Raw genomic sequence first — 22,168 nt, forward strand, 5'->3', positions numbered from 1 at the left:
CTTCGTGGAATTTTACTGCAACGCACTTCTTTTGTCGATTTCCCCCGGCATGTGTTTTTGGAAGTAACTGGAGTACTCAGAAAAGAACTCTAGGGAATGATTATAAAATCACGTAAATTGATGTGATTAATAAGTACCATAAAAGAATTAGGCAATTTGGAGAAAGTTGGAGGTTGCGCAGGCGCGGCGCACGACGGCGTCTAGTACGAGCGCATGCGCTCATACCATCCACCTCCGCCTCCTCTTCATCAACTACTACCACCCCCGTGGAATTGGATAGGGGATCAAACGCATACGCACACCAGAAACTCATCCATTACACAGAATCCTAGCCTCCGGAAGGCATCCGGAGAGGGAATTGGCAAGGAGATCGCAATCTTCACCATCGCGTGCAAGGGGACAACAGTGTCAACCATCTCCATCATCCGTCATCATCATCCCCCGTATTCATCTCATTCTAATACCAAACCCTTTGTGGATTGCTATGTCTATTACTTATTTGATCCATCCATGTTTACCATCGCTATTCACTTGATGTTCATCGTTCCTACGTACGAGTAAAACCCCTAGTTCTCAGAGATTTGGATGAACCTCAGTATGTTTAGATGCTCAAAACGTTAATAAGGATATAAGATTCTCTGTTGAATGTTTAGTTTAATAGCCTTTGTGAATATTGTGAAGGGGGCCTAGTCAGCATTTCCATCGTAAGGCCATGAAGCATATTACTGCCGCGTAAAGGTTAGGAAGTGATGGTAATTCAAGGTGACAGTAAAATCCTTCACTTCTCGCTTTTGGAATTAATAGGGGAGTAACGGAGAACCCTTGGTGAGGTTGCGTCCATGAGGAAACCCTTAATTACCATAGTTGTAACCTGCAGGGGGAATACAATGGTGGCGTGTGCGGTACGAAGTCTGGCTAGAGTAGAACGTATTATGTACCCGGATCCGCCTAGCTCAAACATCAAGAGTGGCTCAAGTATCCAGTTAGTACTATGACCTAGCATAAGTCATGATAGACACATACCAATGGATATTCCACACTCCCTCAGAATGCCTTACTCCTCCGCTAGTTCCAAGTGTTACCCATTCCACTGCTCTCATTTATTTATGTTTATGTTATTTAGTTTTCGTTCACACTCTACTCAAACTATTATTTATATCCACCCTCACTTTGCTCCAAGTCTATAATTACTTGCAGTCACAATTCCGTAAGTCACTACAAGGGACGAATGTCCAATTCATGTGCTCCCTATGGGATCAATACTCTTACTTCCGAAAATCTAGAACTAAACCATGTGCACTGACAGACCATCGCCCAATACAATTGTACCTCCTTCGGCCCACGAGTCATATAGATTTCGGCCATTGGCCCTTATGGATTTCAGCCCATGGCCATATAGATTTAGGCCCAGCGCCCATCTAAAGTTAGGTCCACTTCCTATATTTATGTAGGCCCATGACGCATAGATTTTTGCCCAAAGTCCAAACAGATGTCGACCCACAGACTGTTTCCTTTGGGACGACCCAATAAACGCTTACAAAACTTTTCACCCATCAAGTCGTACTATTTTCGCCGAATTAGGCCCATGTTGGTTTCGGCCCAGTGGCTCGTATTAGTTTCGATCCATTTGGCCCGCCATATATTTTGGCCTAGTGCTATAATTGACACGTTTGGACCACTGCTACGGTTGACCCATTTACCCTAGAGAGTGCTCAGCTCTTTTGGCCCAGAGATTTGTTCGACATGTTTGGCCCACAATAGCATTCGGCCCATATGACCTAATGCTAAGTTTGGCCCGTTCTGCCTATATCTCTACTATAATAAAGGAGTCTCGTCTAATGAAATGAATTGTCTTGGTAAGTCAAATCAATTACTACATAATCTCAAAAATGAATGGTTTCTATCTGTTTCAAGAACATTAAACACTGTCATGCTTTGGATATACAACTGGGAGTTCATGCACACACAAACCAAAGGTCACGACAAATTCACTAGTGGAATTAACCATTCCACCTAGGATTTAGGAAGTGGGATTACCCTAGGGTTTGCCCAGTAGCTGCTTATCAAACTTGTCAGTCTCGGCTTGCTTCTCTCTGAATTCCTCCATGTATTGATGGGTTTTAGTGAGTACTGCATTTGATTGCGTTATTGTGTCCTCAAAATGCCAACTTCATCTCGGAGCACGGCTACACGCTCCATTTATGCCATTAGTTATGATGTCCTCTAGAACATCAACTCTTGGCAATTCATGATGCGCAATCGTACTATCCGCAGCTACACCATCATCCCCTTTTTGTTTCTTTTTATTCGCATTTTCCTGCCGTGTAGCATTAGGATCCAAGGAGGTGTTGTCGTTAAACAAATCAACAATGTTTGCCACTTGCAAGGAGCCATCCACTGGAACTAGAGCACCCATCATCTCTGCCCTCCTGCGCCGACTGAACTTGAGTTATATGATAAGCTCTGCCTTACCGAAGGAACAATTTGTGCCATATTCATAGTGGTTTGTTTCTCTAATTGCTCTGACAAGTTGTTCTATGACGCGTTCACTCGATCAAAGGCTGCATTAAATCGCCATCTCCACTCAGGGTCGTAGGTAGGACACCCTCTATCATTCCTAAACCTTTCCTAATCCATCCCTTCTCCTCTTCTAGCACCTCTCCCAGATCATGCATCACCATGTCCTGTTCCATTACTTCTTCCTGAGCCATGATCAACTCCCTTGTTTCTCCATTGATCAGGCAATACAACCCCCCCCCCCTCCCCCACTCAACTGTATAATCGCCGTGTTCTCTAGTTCCACACTCTTCATACCAATGACCTAACCTTCCGCAATTGTTGTGGAACATCAATAACTTCTCATACTTCACTTGATACCAATCTTTGTTCCCCACCTTGGTGATCGAAACAAATCTTTCGATATTTTATTAACATCAAGGTTCGCCTTGACACTAACAAAGGATCCCATTTAACCGGGCGGGAGTTGATTTTGAACTTCGAAGTTCTTGCACATCTTCCTACACATGCCCTATCACCGGCTAGTTCATATAATTGTCTGGCAACTTCAAAAAATTCTGCCCATACAACAGTAGCAACACCGCCAAAGGACCAAGAAACCCTAGCCAAGACATGATTAAAGAAGCAGGGAATAACAAAAAAAAATCAAAAGAGTAGCAGCTAGACAAGTCTTTAATACTCCCTCTGTCACAAAATAAGTGTCTCAACTTTGTACTAGCTCTAGTACAAATTTGTACTAAGCTCAAGACACTTATTTTGGGACGGAGGGAGTATTACAAAGGCACTTCTTTTTCATTTTAGAGAAGCTTAAAAATATATACTCTATGATACAAAAGTGGGTGAGATTAGGTTTCCGTTCTTTTTTTGTCTTTTACTTTTCTATTACATTATTCCGACGAATAATTTTTTTAGTCTTCTGATATACTAGCTACAGTAGCACCTAAGGGCCCAAAAATATCTCAAATGGGAACTCTAGGATTCCATTCTTTTATCGCATTAGGATTCTTTTATCGCATTGGGATGTTTTGAATTCTTGAATAAGCCAACAACAGTTGGATGCCAACAACAATAGTAGATACAAAGATACAAGCAACATAAATAAGACTACGGGTACCGAAAATTGCATGCAAGCACGCTTCTGATTTTAACCTCTATTCCTCCCTCTGTTATATAGGTATGAGTAACATGGTCATACAAATTACAAGGAGAAAACAGTTCCATTCCCTATGAGCAGCCACACCAAACAAAAACATATATATACCACCACATCTCTGAAAAACTTGTTTTAAATACACCCCTTGACACATGACATAAATGAGGCTACAACAGCGCACTCAAGACTCAAATAGCTACCTAATGTAATAACAAAACGTTGAGCCTGTGTTAGAGAAGGAAAATGAATTTACACTACCACCAGATGATGAAGACGGAGGAAGAATCTCTCTACCCAGGATATACAATGAATATCCTACCTTGGACTGTTCCAAGGAGAAGGCGGCTTGTACTCAAAACCCTGAGAAGCAGATCCATGCCCTAAATCAAGACTATGGAGTTGTTCCATCAGCTGCGACCTCCGTTCTTTAAAGAAATCTAGCCTAGTTGTTAGTTCTACCAAAGTGGAGGATGCCACCATTGGCTGCCTCCCATATCCAACACCCTGTCATACAACAGATATGAATCATCTTACTTTAGTTGGTATATTTAACAATAATCAAGTGTTTTATTCCCTAACCTCAGCTAATTTGGGAACATTGATTACCACAGAAGTGTTCTCTGATGACATGCTTGTTGATGCCTCCATGCCTCGTGAATCACTTGAAGATGTGTCTAAGGAAAGCTTGCGGGTTAGTGGCCTTGAAGAACCAAAAGGTAGCACATGCTGTTTGATGTTCCTCCATTGAGATGCATCCACCGAGCTCTCCTGCCAAAAATAATACAGTATCAGTACATGTAGTGTCAGCTCTACATCAGGTTAACACAAAATATATTCATTTTCAGTCATGAATTTCGACATCGATGCTCAAAATGTCATCATGTAAAACAGGGATAACTAACATTAGAAAAACAGAGAGAACAGTATAGGAGTCAGCTAAAGCATAAAGCACACTGAAAGTAAACTATTGAAAATGCCTTGCTACCAACCAGACCTAAGATGTAGAAACCTCTACATTCTCTGAATGCCTTCAAATGTTTCTAGAGTTTCTAACACTAAAGAGTACTCCCTCCATCCCAAAATAAGTGTCTCAACTTTGTACTAACTCTACTACAAAGTTGTACTAAGGTTGAGACACTTATTTTGGGACGGAGGGAGTATATAGGAAGGGGATTTGCCCAATACTTCAATGTGCCACCAGTTTCTGTAACCTTGATCCAGACCAACAGTTGGCCCACTTCTGCCAGCATACTGCAGACTTGTGGGAGTTGAGACTAAAATAGTACTGGCATGCAAGAAGTTCAACTGGTCCTCTAAATAACCAGATATGACAAGCAGTACTGTTCATTTCCATAACTAATAATTTATCTATAGAGCACACTGACACTGCTTTCAGTCATGCATGTGGAAATGTAGGTCGTTGAAACTGGAATTAAACATTAAATGGGTTTCAGTATTATCAATGAGACCGTAAGTGTATGGGTGGGGGGATTCAAATCAAACCTCATTTCTGTGCTTCTCTTGATTGCAAAAGGCAAGGTTCATGTCAAATCCTGGTTGAACAAAGTTTCTGGTACGAATAAAATAGTGTCATAATATGATAAGTAAATTAGGAGAGCACAATATATCCAATTTATGTCTAGAAATATTGATATAATGGCCCCGATCAATTATTATTGAAGTCTATGAAGAAACCATGTTAAACAACTGCAGCATAATTCAGCATAACTGAATAAGATCTCACTTTGATGAAATAGAATAATTAACAAACACCTAGTGGGCTTCAAATCACAAAAAACCAAAAAGGTGTCATAACCACATCCAGCAACATCAATGGTGACAAAAAAGAAAGGAAGAAAGAAAGAATACAATACAATCGATATGCTTACTGCTGTGAAAAATGGCCAGGATTACAGTGATAACGATCATTTGCATCAAGAGATGGGCCATATTGTTGTTGGCGTTGTTGATTGAGTAGGAGGTGAAGTTCAGCCACCTTCTGTTTTAACCTCGCAACGTCAGTTTCAGCGAGAGCAATCTCCTCAAGCTCAGCCCTTGTCTTGAGAAAAATAAGAAGGAAAATGAGACTCCATACAATGAGTCCAGCAAGTAGAGCAATGGTTGAAGGTACCTTTGAGTCCATAGCACGTGGACTTGAAAACTGTCCAGAAGACATGCTCAACCCAACCTCCAGTGCAGATCTAAGATCTCTCTCAGCTTGTAGCTGCTCTTGCAACCTGGACACCTGTAGACATAAACAGTTGTGAAAACTATCATCAGAAAATTCAACCACCATCTTGTGTATGGAACATGTTCAACAATAACTGCATAAAAAAACTGAAAGCAGAAAGTAACATTTTGGCCCCTAAACGTTTAGACTATTTATTGTATACAGTTACCCTGAAATTTGTGTGGGGCTACAGGCACTATATTATTTTGGTTCCTTGATTTTAGAATTGCTTCTGGCTAAATCCTTCCATCAATAAATTTACCAAGCTTGTCTAGCCTCCGAGTAACTGACAATCTGTCTGTAGAGAGAAGTCCCAAACGCAAGAGGCACCTGGTTAGCCAATTACCGCAAATCTAAACATTGATGATTGTTGAGAATAGCAACTTGTATTATTTAGAAGGCCAAAGCCAACATATATACACATACATGAGGATGCCGAAAGGCTACAGGAGAATGCCAAGAGACTGAATGCAAAAGGTCAAAAGACATCACTAACACCCCCCCCCCACCCCCTCATCCTCATGGTGGATCCACAACACTGAGTTTGGAAAGGTGAAATTCATGTTGCGCTCTAGTCTGGGCCTTCGTGAAGAAGTGTGCTAGCTGTAACTCAGAAGGCACATACTGAAGAGCAACAACATGATCCTGCACAGCAGCGCGCACATAAGAAGCATCAACACCAATATGCTTGGTAAGCTCATGCTTCACGGGATCCCGTGCAATACTGATAGCGCCTGTACTGCCTGACAAGCGGTGGTAGGTGTAGTAACAGAAACACCAAAATCCTCTAGTAACCATCATAACCAAGTCACCTCTGCCGTCAGAAGAGATATAGCTCGCAACTCAGCCTCTGCACTCGAACGGGAAACTGCAGTATGTTTCTTCGTCTTCCAGGCAATGAGAGAACCACCAAGAAAAACACAGTAAGCAGAAAGTGAACGGCGATCCGTAGGATCACTAGCCCACGTAGCATCCGAATAGGCCTGTAGCTGTAACGAGCTAGAGCGAGGAAAGCAGAGACGGTGAGAGATCGTGCCACGAAGATATTGTAGAACACGAAGAAGGTGACTATAGTGTACCGAAGTGGGAGAAGAAACAAACTGACTCAAGATATGGACAGGATAGGAGATATCCGGACGAATGACGGCAAGATAGACAAGACTCCCAACAAGATGACGATAACGTGTCGGATCAGACAAAGGCTCACCATCAGAAGCGCGAAGGTGAACATTTAGCTCCATAGGAGTCTCAACAATGCGCTCATCACTAAGAGTTGCACGAGTAAGAAGATCCTGGATATACTTTTCTTGGGAAATAAAGAAGGCATCAGAGGTGGAGGAAACCTCAATCCCAAGAAAGTAACGAAGAGGACCAAGATCGGACATAAGAAACTGCTCACTGAGACGGGCCTTGACAAAGGCAATGTACTCAGGGTCATCGCCAGTGATGATCATGTCATCAACATACAGAAGAAGAGTCCGACCACGAGCTGAAAGATGAACAAACCACGCCAGATCATGAGCACTCGCTGAAAAACCAGCGGCGGTCACCACAAAGGCAAAACGCTCAAACCAGGCACGAGGGGCTTGCTTAAGGCCATAAAGAGAGCGACGAAGACGGCATACCATGCCATCAGGAACAGAATACCCGGGTGGTGGCTGCATATAAACCACCTCACGCAACTCACCATTAAGAAAGGCATTCTTAACATCAAGTTGAGAAACAGACCAATGGCGAATAGAGGCCACAACGAGAAGTGTGTGAATAGTGGTTATATGGGCTACAGGAGCAAAAGTCTCATCGTAATCACGACCATGCTCCTGCTGAAAGCCACGAGCCACAAGACGAGCTTTGTAACGCTCAAGAGAACCATCGGAGCGAGTCGTAACTTTGTAGACCCACTTACAAGTGATGGGACGAACACTGGAAGGAAGAGAAACAAGATCCCACGTGCCGGTGCGCTCTAGAGCAGCAAGCTCCGCTGCCATCGCAAACTGCCATTCAGGATGAACAATAGCATCGCGATAAGAGGTAGGCTCAAGTACCGCCGAAAGACCATATCGACTAGGAGATTAGCGGTCAAGGGGAGGGCGAGGCCGAGCTCGATGACCATAAGTCGGCTGGGATGAGGAGGACGACGCACCAGAAGTAGATGCCATGTCAGTGGGTTTATCCACAACACGTGGACGACGAGTATAATGGAAAGGAAAGGAGGGAAGAGGTGGAATCACTAGAGGTGGAGACGGGGAATGTATCAATGATGAAGGTGGACAAGGGGAAGGTATTGGTGATGAAGGTGGAGAAGGAGAAGGTATCGGTGATGAAGGTGGAGAGTCATGCGATGAGGGGGAGAGGAAACCGTAGGAGAGGACGGCGTCAGATCTGCAACAACAGGACGAGGAATAGGAATACTGGGCACAGAGGGAGGTATTTCAGGAAAAGTGAGAAAAGAGATATCCTCTACTGAAAAAGTCGAGGAGGATGGTCGCGGGTAGAATGGACGAGACTCATCAAAAGTCACGTCCCGAGAAATACGCATCCGACGACCAACTGGATCCCAACAGCGATAACCCTTATGCTCATCACTGTAGCCTAGAAAAAAACACTCGACAGACTGAGCGGTCAGTTTGGTGTGTTCTCGTGGGGCCAGGAGAACATAGCAAACACAACCAAACAACCTAAGCGCCGAATAATCAGGAGAATGATCAAAAAGATGCTCAAAAGGAATACCACCCTGCAGAGCAGATGAAGGTTGAATGTTTATGAGATATGCGGCAGTAGAGACAGCCTCAGCCCAAAAATGAGGCGGAAGAGAGGCGGCAATCATCATCGCACGAGCTGTCTCAAGAAGGTGACGATGTTTGCGCTCAGCCATGCCATTTTGAGCGTGAGCACCAGGACAAGAGAAATGAGCAATAGTACCTTGCTCGGCAAGAAAACCATGCAACATTTTAGAGATATACTCACCAGCAGAATCAGCACGGAACACACGGATAGGTGTAGAGAACTGAGTGTGAACCATGGCAGCAAAACGCTTATAAATAGAGAGAACCTCACTACGAAAAGACATAAAGTAAAGCCAAGTGTAGCGAGAGAAATCATCTATAAAAATAATATAGTATCGATGACCCCCTTTGGAAGCGAAGGGAGCCAGGCCCCATACATCTGAATGTACTAAATCAAAAAGGTGCTGCAACACCGACTCACTAATAGGATAAGGTAACTAAATCTGTTTACCCAACCTACAACCCTAATCTCCTGAGACAGGCCCCAGAAGACCACGACGAACTAAAGATGACAGTCGAGAACCACAAAGGTGACAAGTCGATGATGCCACTGCTGGAAGGAGTTGGTAGCTGAAACGACGAAAGCAGATGGACTGGTGGGTGTGGTGGCAGCGGAAGGAACATGAAGCCAGTCTAACTCCCAAAGTCCCTGAGAATCACGGCGGTGAGGGCCAGCTCCAACCAGAGCCTTTGTGTGATGATCCTGGATTGTGCAAGAATCAACGTCAAGAATGACAAGACAACCATAATCAGTAAGCCTCGCGGAGGGGGGGAGGGTGAACGGCCGGCCGCCGGGCGCGCGCCACCCGGCCCGCCACGTTCACCCCCCCCCCCCTCTCTCCCCCCTCTCCTCCCCTCCCCTCCCGTGGCGCGCCCGCGCGCGCCCAAGGGGGACCCCTGCGATCGCGGCCTCGTCCCCGCCTCCCTCCTCTCCCCCCCCCCCGCCGTCACCGGAGAGCTCTGTCGGGCAAAGCCCGAGGGGCGCGGCAACGGCGGGGCCCTTCTTCCCCGTCCGCTTGTGGGCGCCGGCGCGGGGCAGCCCCTTCGAGGTGGCGCGCGGCCGGTCTCTTGCCGGATCCAGACGGATCTGGCTTTGGGGGCTGGCCGGCAGCGCCTGGCTCCGGTGGTGCGTGCCCAGCAGCTCCGGCGCTTGGAGCTCGCCGGGCGACGCGGGTAGGGCAGCGGCCGGGCGTGGTCGCTGCTCCGGCCGTGGGCGGTGGCATGGGTAGGTCTCGATGGTGGCCTACCGGTGTCGTGGCGGCTTCTCGGTGGCTCGATGGATCTGCTCGCGGCAGCGGCCGGCTTCTCCGGCGTCGGCTTCTCTGCGTTCGGGCCGTCTCGACCTTCACCCCATCTCCTCGTCGCCCGGGCGCTAGTCCCATCAATGGGCTGGTCCTCTCCCAGTTGCGGTCCACCACTCGTCTCGCGCCTGGTGCTGCAGGACCGAGCTCGTCTCGCGCACGATGAAGCAGGACCGAGCTCGTCTCGCGTACGGTGCAGCAGGACTTACCTCGTCCCACTCTCGATGCCGCAGGACCGAGCTCGTCTCGCGCTCGGGGCAGCAGGACGGGTCGGTGGATGCTAGTTCTGGCCAACCTATTGGGTCTCGATGCTGGGGGTCGCCCAGTGGCGCGAACGGTGGGACTTTTCCGCTCGTCTCCTTCGTTGGGGTGCGGCGGGTCTCCGGTGAGGTGGTGTCGAGGTCTTGGATGCTGGGGCGGCGGCCCTGCTGGTGGTAGCGCGGTGCTCTTGGGCAGAGCCCGTGCCTTGGTGCTGCCCCATACCATTGTCGTGTGGGCGGCGTGGTTGCCGGGGTGTGGCGTCCGGTGGCGGTGAATGTTGGCCGAGGTGAAAACCTGCTCTATCTTCGGACGGACCGGTGGCGGCGAAGATCGTTCCCTTCTTGAAGGCGTCGTCGCGGCTATCATTGCCCGTCATGCGGCTCCAGGGGAAACTCTGATCCTTGGATCGGGCGGTGGCGGCGCTCCAGTGTCGTATCCTTCCTGAAGGCGCCGCCTTGGAGCGCATGGTTCGTCATATGTAGCTTCATCTCTTCGGGGCGGTAGTACTAGGGGTGGTTTGCTGCGCTCAGCGCCTATGTATCTTGTCCTGGGTGTGTGCGTGTGTTGTGGTGTCTTGGCGTGTGTTTGTACCGGGTGCTTGTTGATTGGTGCTTTATATATAAAGCGGGGCGAAAGCCTTTTTCGGTAACACAGTACCGAGGCCCATAAACTCAGATGCAAACTGTGGTAAAACACTGGAAGTGAGGACAGCCACAGCACGAGCATCATCATCACACCACTGAGTATAAGCAGTCAGATCATCACGATAAATGGAAAGAGCATCCGAATAAACCGCAACATGTTGGTCATAAGCAGTGACTGCATCATCAGCAGCAACCCGGGTTGCAGCCCTATCATCATCAGAAGCATCTGCGCCAAGAGCCGATGGAGGTGGCGGTGGGATAGGAGCCACAGGAGGAACTGGACGCTGAGGACAGGGAACCTCACCGAAAAGAACTCCCCATAAACGAAGGCCACGCATGTGAATGCGCTTTAAGGCAGCAAACTCAGCATAGTTAGCACCATCAAAAATCACCGGACAGCGTGGAACGGCGACATAGCCCAATGATGTTGAAGACATGATGCTCCTCTTTTGTCTTTAGATCAATCCACGCCAATCAGGTAGAAAACAATGGCAGCGACCTGGCCAGGGAGACAAAAGGCCAATAGCAGAGGTCGAACCTCAAGCAGCAGGGGACCTCGATCAGCCGGACTTCACGACTGGTGGGTGAAGATGACGACCAGCGTCAGGACCACCAACTCGGACGAGGGCCACGAGCGGGGTAGGACGGGCCGCCGGCAGCGACGAGCGGAAGGGGCCGGCGGTGGCTAGCAGCCGGAGTCGAAGGGACGTCGGGCAGCCGCGGACGAAGGGGCGCCGGGCAGCCGAAGCCGGAGGGGCGCCTAGCAGCCGCGGACGAAAGGGCGCCGGGCGGCCAAAGCAGGAGGGCGCCGGGCAGCCGCGGACGGAGGGGCGATGGGTAGCCGAAAGAGCAGCGGCCCGGACGACCTTGGAGGAAGACCAGCAGCGAGCGGCTGGATCGATCGGGACCAAGTCCGATGGGATCCAACACACATCGGTGAAACACTGGATTCCACACAGCAGCTGGATGTGAAGCTCTTGTAGCTGGAGATGAACGCAGGTAACAACAGAATCACGGGCCGGCAGAAAACAAAACAACGGCGGGCGTGTAGGAGATTGGATCGGGAGAGCACGAGTTGCGCGTGCGAAGAAAATACCTAGAGCTCTAATACCATGTTGAGAATAGCAACTTGTATTATTTAGAAGGCCAAAGCCAACATATATACACATACATGAGGATGCCAAAAGGCTACAGGAGAATGCCAGACTGAATGCAAAAGGTCAAAAGACATCACTAACAATGATGACTCACTATGTAGAAAGCACACAAACTTCCACCAAAAAAATAACTGAAAGAAGGAAAAAAGTTCTCAAGCGAACAAATGGGACATTAGGTTTAAAATATTCTTTCATTTAGCATTCTTCGTGCAGGTAAACGACTCAATTGTCATGTGGAACAAAGTAGCAACCAATGAAGTTTAAGATAAACTGAAACCCAGCGATTGGCAACAGAGATGGCTCTTTCCCTAACATAGAATATATGATGCGGTTACCGAGCAAAATTAACAAGGCAAGGGAATGCAGCATACATCCTGTTCCAGGGCCAAACGGCGTTCATGTAGTGCTTGCTTTCTTCTTTCTAAACTCGCATGTAAAACTGCATTACCCCGAGCCTGAGAGACACTTTCCATTAGATTACTGGAAGACGATAAATAAAAGTGAACCAGTTAGTGTGAAGTTTTCCCCTACCTCTTTGGCAATTCTGTTCTGCAAATCATTCTTCGCAATTTCAAGCCTTTGAATCGCAAGCCTGAAAGGTTTGTTTTCATAGAAAAATTGACCTTGATAAATTGCACATGCATCACCAGCGAAATAGTCAGGAAGCTAACAGTAGTTTTTAAACTATACACTACCGTCTAATTTGTAACATCCGTTGTCAAACAACAAATATTCAATGCAACAACATTATTAACTAAGGCAGAAACTACAGATATACATATAGCTAAAGTTTTAGGGGTTGGGGCCACATTTGAAACTTAAAATTGAAAATACAGGCAACTTCATCTACATTTACATTTCAAAACTATTTTCATCACTATTTATATCCACTGCTTTCATCTACATTTCCATTTCAAAACTATTTCCATCACTATTTATATCCACTGCTTTCATAACCTTTTCACAAAAAAGTTAAATTTAAACAAGTTGGCCCAGATTTTCTTTCGGTAATATTAAAATCGGATGTCAGATTGTCAGGTTTTTAACCATGGCAAATCATGGTAATTATAGTTGTCGCAATGAGCAAGCAATGGCAAATCCTGCCCCGGTCTCAAATGTAAGTGCTTTTTGGCTAATATAGATAGCCGCCTAAAAAGCACACAGGAAAATCAAAGAAATGGAAAAAACTTCGAATTGGGAGGGCGATCCTCCCCACCCTAGGGAGTTGTACAAAGTCAACCGTTTTGGGGCGCAAGCATAGGCAACACAGGACTGATGACGGAATCTCCCTAAACGGAAGAAATGGAAGCTCGAGAAATACCACTAAAAACCTAGTTCGCTCTCAAATAAAAATCTAGTTCACTCTGTAAAAACAAAAGACTGCTGTTAGTGGAAAAGAGCATACTCTTCTTCACCAGATGAGTCGACTGATTCTGAATGCTGACTCTTTCTTGCCTGCATAAATGATGCATAAAAATCAGAATGCTGAATGATGATATGAAGAGAACCATAATTCAACACACGCCAGAGAAGTTGGCACAACAATGCATTATTCCTACTCGGCTGCCCCACGAAAGGAAGAAAATATAAATTAGATTTATTGCTTACACTATTACGCCCCCAAAAGTTACTGCGCTTCACATGTGAGTGAGATCCATTAGTTTTGTTCGAGTGTCTGTCTGCAGAATATTCCGAACTGTTACTAGGTAAAGTAATTCCAGGATCCAAAGAAGAAAGAATCTCTCCCATAGACAATGGAGTTTCATGACCGGATGTTGGGTTGGAAGGATTCTTTTCACTCGGAGGCATTTCCATATTTTTTGAACCATTTTCAGATGAATGAATTTTTGGAACTTTGCTTAAATCTGTCTCTTCTTCCAATCCTTTATCATCAACAAAGCAATCAGCGTCTGAATCATCAGCATGAACCTGTTGTTCAATCAGAAGTAGTATAATAAGAATCAAAGCAACGGCATCATTGCAGTTACGACACTGATCCTAAAATCAAATCACGCATGCATATATATGTGCATGCGTAATCACAGTATAACCCTAGAAATAAGCACAAATTATACGCTTATAAAGCAGGGAGCATAACAAAACCTTGTAATCATATAGGTCGCTCCCAGCATATCCACTGCTCTCACTCAATTTTCCACTAAGTATACGCTCTGCACCATTGTCATCGTCCATTTCTTGATCTACATCATTTTCTGCATCATGAAATCCATTATCTTTTGTGTCCATATTTACATTATCAGTTGATGCTTCACTGCCACTGTCTTCAATCTGAGACCCAGGTGATAGGGAAGATCTGACAAGACGGTCATCCTGCAAAGAAATTAAATATGAGCATCCAATTGGCTGAACATACGAGTTATTTCTATGTGTGTAAATGAAACAGAACGTCCAAGAGACAGAAAGAGGCAAAGTGTTCCAGCGGCTGCCTCACATATAGTCATGGCCACAATGCACATAGAAATAACTCATATGGGCAGTAACTTTTCAATATAATCAACAGATTATATGCAAAAAAGAAATAATGCCTAGAGGCTATGAACAACTATCATGAAGGAAATGAAGCCACCTAAAGATTTGGACAAAAAAATTGAAGTATCAGAGAATCTTACATCAAATATAATCTCATATTCCTCCAAGAGAGTTGCAACAATGCCCCGAGCGCTGTTTGCAGCATTTGCAGCAGCAAGAAGCTGGGCAGAATCATCACCATCCACATCAAATACTTCATCCATCTCACACTCCCCAGCCAAAAGCGGACGCAGCAAGAGAGGGGCCATACAGGCAGCAACTGCTGATGCGGTCATCCGATTCTCCATGGTATGAGAAGCAACAATGTACATCATTTTCAAGATTCTGCAAACAAGAATCTCCATAAGGAAACTTTTCTTTTGTCATGGTAAGTGTTAGTCTAATTAATCAAATGTCAAACAACACACTGGTCAAGACCATTGAGATATTGTTAGTCCAAACTAAAATGGTGAAGAAGAAGTAAAAACTGTACAGTTAGAGGGCAATTAAAATAGTCCACATTAGTAGTTCTTATTTAATGTGCAAGTTAATGAGAACATGCTCACGTTGATCGGCAGCAAGCATGATTTCACACATAATAAATAATAAATTATTCATTGCATTTACCATAAACTGGCAGAATAAAAGCTATGAGGAGAACGTGAGTCTAACCTCTGTAACAAGCGCCGATTAGGCTCAGGAAATGTCTCAGATATAGCTGAACGCATAGCATTTATCCGAGCTTCCTTAGTCTCCAAGCCTGTGAAAGTAAAACAGAATATAACAGAATATATAGACAATTAACCAATGAACACAGCAAACTGTTTTGAGTTATGCAAACCTATATATATATAACAACAAAAACAAAGTCTTTAGTCCCAAACAAGTTGGGGTGGGCTAGAGGTGAAACCCATAAGATCTCGCGACCAACTCATAACTCATGACTCTGCCACATGGATAGCAAGCTTCCACGCACCCCTGTCCATAGCTAGTTCTTTGGTGATACTCCAATCCTTCAGGTCTCTCTTAACGGACTCCTCCCATGTCAAATTCGGTCTGCCCCGACCTCTCTCGACATTCTCCACACGCTTTAGCCGTCCGCTATGCACTGGAACTTCTGGAGGCCTGCGCTGAATATGCCCAAACCATCTCGGACGATGTTGGACAAGCTTCTCTTCAATTGGTGCTACCCCAACTCTATCTCGTATATCATCATTGCGGACTCGATCCTTCCTCATGTGGCCACACATCCAGCTCAACATACGCATCTCCGCCACACCTAACTGTTGAACATGTCGCCTTTTAGTCGGCCAACACTCAGCGCCATACAACATTGCGGGTCAAACCACCGTCCTGTAGAACTTACCTTTTAGCTTTTGTAGCACTATCTTATCACAGAGAATGCCAGAAACTTGGCGCCACTTCATCCATCCGGCTTTGATTCGATGGTTCACATCTTCATCAATACCCCCATCCTCCTACAGCATTGACCCCAAATATCGAAAGGTGTCCTTCTGAGGCACCACCTGCCATCAAGGCTAACCTCCTCCTCCTCACACCTAGTAGTACTGAAACCACACATCATGTACTCGGTTTTAGTTCTACTAAGCCTAAACCCTTTCGATTCCAAGGTTTGTCTCCATAACTCTAACTTCCTTTTATCCCCGTCCGACTATCGTCAACTAGCACCACATCATCCGCAAAGAGCATATACCATGGGATATCTCCTTGTATATCCCTTTGTGACCTCATCCATCACCAAGCCAAAAAGATAAGGGCTCAAAGCTGACCCCTGATGCAGTCCTATCTTAATCGGGACGTCATCAGTGGCGACATGACTTGTCACAACATTATCATACATGTCCTTGGTGAGGGTAATGTACTTTGCTGGGACTTTGTGTTTCTCCAAGGGCCACCACATGACATTCCGCGGTATCTTATCATATGCCTTCTCTAAGTCAATGAACACCATATGCAAGTCCTTCTTTTGCTCCCTGTATCTCTCCATGAGTTGTCGTACCAAGAAAATGGCTTCCATGGTCGACCTCCCAGGCATGAAACCAAACTGATTTTTGGTCATGCTTGTCATTAAACCCATTAAGCATGGCGAGATTGGCGGCCAACTAGCTATGCCACATGGCGCAAGCTGGTTGGTCGCGATGAAAAAGCTTTTGGAATATTTCTTAGATAGAGGCGAGGATTTTTTTTTTGAAATGTTTTTTAGATGGTGATCAGAAACCCATGTTTTTTCTTAAATGAAGGGTTATTCAAAGTGGCGCTTGCCGCTAGGCTACGGTGGTAAAAAAATTCCTTTTCCATTTCTTGTTTAGATGGAGGTGAGGATTTTTTTGAGATGTTTTTTTAAGATAGAGGCGAGGACCACATGTTTTTCTTAAATGGAAACGTGCACACAACTTCATATAGCGGCGCCACAGGGTGGCGCCCCAACCACTAGTTCTTCTTAAGCGGTGCTCAGACTCTCTCCCATAGCTTCATTGTACGGCTCATCAGCTTAATTCCACGGTAATTAGTGCAACTCTGAACATCCCCCTTGTTCTTGATGATTGGTACTAATATACGTTGTCTCCATTCTTCTGGCATCTTGTTTGCCCGAAAAATGAGGTTGAAAAACTTGGTTAGCCATACTATCGCTATGTCCCCGAGGCCTTTCCACATCTTTCATCCTTTTTAAAGCCTCCTTGACCTCAGACTCCTGGATTCGCCACACAAAACGCATGCTGGTCTCATCAAAGGAGTCGTCCGATTCAATGGTAGAACTCTCATTCTCCCCATCGAACAGCTTGTCGAAGTACTCCCACCATCTATGCTTAATCTCCTCGTCCTTCGTCCTTCACCAAGAGTTGGTTTGTTCCATCCTTGATGCATTTAACTTGGCCAATATCCCTCGTCTTCCTCTCTCGAATCTTGGCCATCTTATAGATGTCTCTTTCGCCTTCCTTCATACCTAACCGTTGGTAGAGGTAGGGATGGGCATAAAAACCGAGAACCGAACACCAAACCGAAACCGCAACCGAAAAAACCAAATTTTCGGTTTTTATCAATGGTGCATAAGAATTCAGTTTCTACACTCACTAACCGAATTAAGTGCGGTAGGTTCAGTATTATTTTCGGTTAACTGTATTAGAAACCGAACAGTGCGTACGTATGCCAGTCTACGTCGCTAAGGTGCATGCACCGCGTGCGGCCGGAGGCCACATGCGTGCAAGCCCTACAACCAACATGCACGCAAGGCCCAAAGGAAGCTTAGCCACCCGCATGAGTCTGTGGGCTTCTTTTTTATTTTGTTGAGTTGACTTAGTGGGCTTCTTGGTATAATACGGAGCGACCGGCTGGCAACATAACCATGTTTAGTCCCACCTTGTTTGTTTAAGGAGAAGTAGGCAGCAAATCATCTATATAAGAGGACATGCGTGGGTGGTGTAAGGCACAAGCGCAAAGCGCACTACTCATGTCCTGGTGCATCGGTATATACCGAAACCAAACCGAATTTTTCGGTTAGCCGAAATATTGGTTACCTATTTTGCACTGCCATTTTCGGTTTCCTGTTTAGCAAACCGAATTTAATAAAAAACCAAATTTTCGGTTTCTACCGAGCGCCCAGACCTAGGTAGAGGTCCTCGTATGCCCGACCCCTTGCTTCACTGACAGCTCGCTTTGCGGCCTTCTTCGCCATCTTGTACTTCTCTATGTTGTCTGCACTCTATCCAGATATAGGCGTCTGAAACAATCTTTCTTCTCTTTAATCACCTTCTGGACATCATCATTCCACCACCAGGTATCCTTATCTTCGCTTCTCCTTTCCCTGGACACTCCAAACTCCTCTGAGGCCACCTTACGAATGCAAGTCGCCATCTTCATCCACACATTGTCCGCACCCCCTCCTTCCTCCCAAGGGCCCTCCTTAATGACCCTCTCCTTGAACGCCTGAGCTACCTCCCCCTTGAGCTTCCACCACTTCGTTCTAGCGACTTTGGCACGCTTATCCCGCTGAACACGACTCCGAAAGCGGAAGTCAGCAACCAGCAGCTTATGTTGAGGTACAACACTCTCTCTGGTATCACATTACAGTCTAGGCACGCATGCGTATCTTCTCTTCTCGAGAGGATGAAATCAATCTGGCTAGAGTGTTGGCCACTACTAAAAGTCACCAGATGTGATTCTTTCTTTCTAAAGAGGGTGTTTGCTACAATCATGTCGTAGGCTAGAGCAAAGCTTAAGACATCTTCTTGATTCCTGATGCCATAGCCAAAGCCCCCATGCACCCCTTCAAAACCTGTGTTAGATGTACCCACGTGGCCATTGAGGTCTCCTCCTATGAAGAGCTTCTCGCCAATCGGTACACTCCTAACCATGTCTTCCAGGCCTTCCCAGAACTCCCTCTTGGTGTTCTCATTGTGGCCTACTTGCGGGGCATACGCACTGATAACACTGAGAACTAAATCCCCAACTACCAGCTTGACCAGGATAACCCGGTCCCCACGTCTCTTGACGTCTACCACCCCATACTTGAGGCTCTTGTTGATCAAGATGCCTACGCCATTTCTTTTTGCAGCCGTCCCCGTGTACCACAGCTTGAAACCGGTATCCTCCACCTCCTTCGCCATTTGTCCCCTCCATTTGGTTTCTTGGACGCAAAGGATATCAACACCCTACTGTGACACCCCGAGACCGATGCTCCAGATGCCTTCCATCTATTTCGTTGTTGACCATGTGTTTCATTTGTTTGTTGCATTCATCGCCGCATCATTCGCATTGCATCATCACTCGTGACGTCATCCTTTTCAAAAACTTGCATCCGGCTGTAGTTATCGGGTCTCCCAGTTCTCTTTCGTTGACCATTCTGAGACCAACCACAATCACACGTGCCCGTCGCACCTCCGAAATATTATTTTATAAGTGGGATAAGAATGTTCTCGGAATGGGTTGGAAGTTGGCGTGCGTTCTTGTTATATTGTCGGTAGACCGCCTGCTAAATTTCGTCGCATTCGGAGTCCGTTTGATACCCCAACGGATAACTATAGCGGCATTATAGCCGGTCAAACATCGGACATTTTTTGTGTTTCGAAAACCGTGTCGGGCTGCACTACTTCCCTCTCATCTCAGCCTAGCCCACCTACACTACCCCTCTCGCCGGAACCGTTCGATCGAGATCAAACGTCCCGAAAACACCCCTAAAGCCCCCTCCTAACCTGGCCTTGCTATAAATAGCAGCCTCCCCCCCTTCCATTTTTGTCTAAACCCTATCCCCCTACCTTCAGCCGCCACCCCCACCTTGCATTCCGTGCCCAGCCACCTCCACTCCGCCACTTAGCGTCGTCTCAGCCACCGGCCGCGCCGCCGCTCTCAGCCACTCCGCTGCTACCACATCGCCTCCCCGTTCTACCCTGCCCCTGCAGGCCCGCTCGGCCCATCTGGAGCCTGCCGCAGGCCGAACCCGGGCCCGAGCCGCCCACGCGCCAGCATCATACGCCGTTGTGCACCGCCCGACCCCGATCCGCACCAACCCCACCGCCTCACGCCTCGCCTCCATCCCCGTCGGCCACCGGAGTCCATCGCCGTCGCCAACGCCGAAGCCAGCTCCTCCGGCCGCCTCCCTTCCTTCTCCTTTTATCCCGCTTCCCTCTCACACCTCCCTCTCTCTCCCTTCAGCAGGGATCCATGGCGTCGCCCTGGAGCTCGCCGCCGGGCTGGTCAGTTGCGCCTTCGCCGGATCTCGCCTCGTCCCGACCTCCCCCGCGCCCGTTCCGGCCATCCCTCCGCCCCTACCTCGACCCCCGAACCAAACGGCCCAGGACGTCCCGCACCGCGCCATACCGATCCTCCCCGTCCCGTTTTCGCGCTAGTGTATTTTCACTAAGTCCCTAGATTTCAACAGCATGTTTGCATTTTGTGCAACTTACATCTCTGTGCATGTTTGTCGTATGAGCATGATTTATATATGAAAGTTGTTGCACTCTTTGTGCTCTACATGACGGTGGATATTGCATGCATGATAGAGTTCATCTTCATGTCATAATCTCTGTTGCAAAAGTGCATCCTGATATTATGTGCAGAAAACTGTTACAACTTGTCAACTTGTCTTGACGGTTGCCACTAATCCATTGCTCATGTGCATATGATTCCTTGATGTGATTTGCTCTATGTGATGTGTACTTTGATGCCATGCCCTTGGTTGCCATGTAAAGTTGATGTAGCATATCTCTTTCTTGCTCTAAAGTTGCCATCATGATAAAACTGTCAATCTGTTAACAGAATGTTCCATTTTGCAAAAATCATAATAATTAATCTATGCATCATATGAGTTTGTGCCAATGGACTGAGTTGGAGATTGCCATGTCTACTACATGCCCATGTCAATTTCATAAATGTTAAAATTGCTATGCTTGCTATTATGTGCATCCCAAGGAGGCATCATGCTGTTTTGGTAGATTGTTATTTAAACTTGCCTCGTGTGTATGTGTTGAACCGTTGCTCCGTTTTGATCATGTCCTATATGAAACTTTCTTAGATTTGCATGTAGTTTCTTAACGTCATGTTGCATCCATGTTTTGGAGTGTTTATGATTGTGTTTTGCTTGAATTTGCATCAATGCCATGGTAAACTTGTTTAGCTCATATCTCTTAGACCGTAGCTCCAAATTGAATGAACTTTATATGTAACTTGACTAGAAAAACGTGTAGATCATCGTGGTGCATGTTAACTTGTTGTTTAACAACTTTAACCTTGTGTTTTAATCAGATCAGTACCAAATTCGAAATTTGCATATGTGGACTTCCCGGAATTGTTATGTGTTGTTTCCGGCCCCATTTAAATTGCCTAGATAGGTAGTTTTATTGTGCATCACCTCTTGCCATGTTAACCAACATTTAATCTTGTCCCGCATCATACTTGACTGTGCATCATGCCATTCTTATGCTTGTTTGTTTACTGTGTCGTTTGCTTCTTTCCGGTTGTGCTTCGTCTCGATAGTTTCAGTTCCGTTGCGATTGTGAGGATGCGTTCAACTACGTTGGTTCATCTACTTCATGGTTTCAGTCTTCTTCTGAAGCAGCACAAAGGTTGTGGAGGAGCAACTCCACCTTGCTGCTACAATGTGTACAGCACAAGTGTTGAAGGAACAGCTTCAACGTGCTGCGCTAGATATCGCTCTAGTGGCGAATGTAGGCTGATAGGGCAGCAAGAGTTCAATCCAGAACTCCTAGGGGACAAGATCTACTCCAAGATCTTAGATAAGAACAACAAGTTCTATTATGGGTAGGGGTACATAGTCTGGGTACAAAGTAGAGATGAGGACCTCTATTTATAGGGCTTTGGGAAGCCTTCACATACTTCTACTTATAGCTGGAATACTCTAGAAACATTATTTAAGGTTCACCATTCTACTCATAGCTACTCACAACTAGAAGACTCTAGAAAACAGTAGGTAGGATAAAGAAAAGAAAAGAAATACTAGACCACAACAGAAGTATCTAGAAGTAGCCAAACAGATTTGACATATGATTATATTTTTCATGTTCCTCATCTACTGTTCCTCATCATTCTCCCCTGGTTGTTTGGAACTTGCCCTCG

The 22,168-nt window shown here is 46.1% G+C and overlaps 1 protein-coding gene across 5 annotated transcripts in view; it reads right to left on the reverse strand.

The window, feature by feature from the left end:
• Positions 1 to 3,653: 3,653 nt before the first annotated feature.
• LOC123091955 (rho GTPase-activating protein 7) overlaps positions 3,654 to 22,168 on the reverse strand; it is a 33,172-nt gene continuing 14,657 nt past the window's right edge. For 3 of the 5 annotated variants that reach the window (XM_044513587.1, XM_044513584.1, XM_044513588.1), the window contains 12 exons: positions 15,251 to 15,338; positions 14,680 to 14,923; positions 14,153 to 14,380; positions 13,658 to 13,978; positions 13,455 to 13,504; positions 12,581 to 12,641; positions 12,421 to 12,504; positions 5,802 to 5,915; positions 5,560 to 5,729; positions 5,174 to 5,240; positions 4,250 to 4,438; positions 3,654 to 4,174 (listed from right to left, as the gene is read on the reverse strand). In XM_044513587.1, the coding sequence (XP_044369522.1) occupies positions 3,986 to 4,174; positions 4,250 to 4,438; positions 5,174 to 5,240; positions 5,560 to 5,729; positions 5,802 to 5,915; positions 12,421 to 12,504; positions 12,581 to 12,641; positions 13,455 to 13,504; positions 13,658 to 13,978; positions 14,153 to 14,380; positions 14,680 to 14,923; positions 15,251 to 15,338 (1,805 nt within the window). In that variant the 3' untranslated portion in view covers positions 3,654 to 3,985. The remainder of the gene's footprint in view (positions 4,175 to 4,249; positions 4,439 to 5,173; positions 5,241 to 5,559; positions 5,730 to 5,801; positions 5,916 to 12,420; positions 12,505 to 12,580; positions 12,642 to 13,454; positions 13,505 to 13,657; positions 13,979 to 14,152; positions 14,381 to 14,679; positions 14,924 to 15,250; positions 15,339 to 22,168) is intronic. The other 2 variants (XM_044513586.1, XM_044513585.1) reach the window with 2 other exon arrangements.

This window comes from Triticum aestivum, chromosome 4B (genome assembly GCF_018294505.1).
Source record: "Triticum aestivum cultivar Chinese Spring chromosome 4B, IWGSC CS RefSeq v2.1, whole genome shotgun sequence".
Classification (NCBI taxonomy): domain Eukaryota; kingdom Viridiplantae; phylum Streptophyta; class Magnoliopsida; order Poales; family Poaceae; genus Triticum; species Triticum aestivum.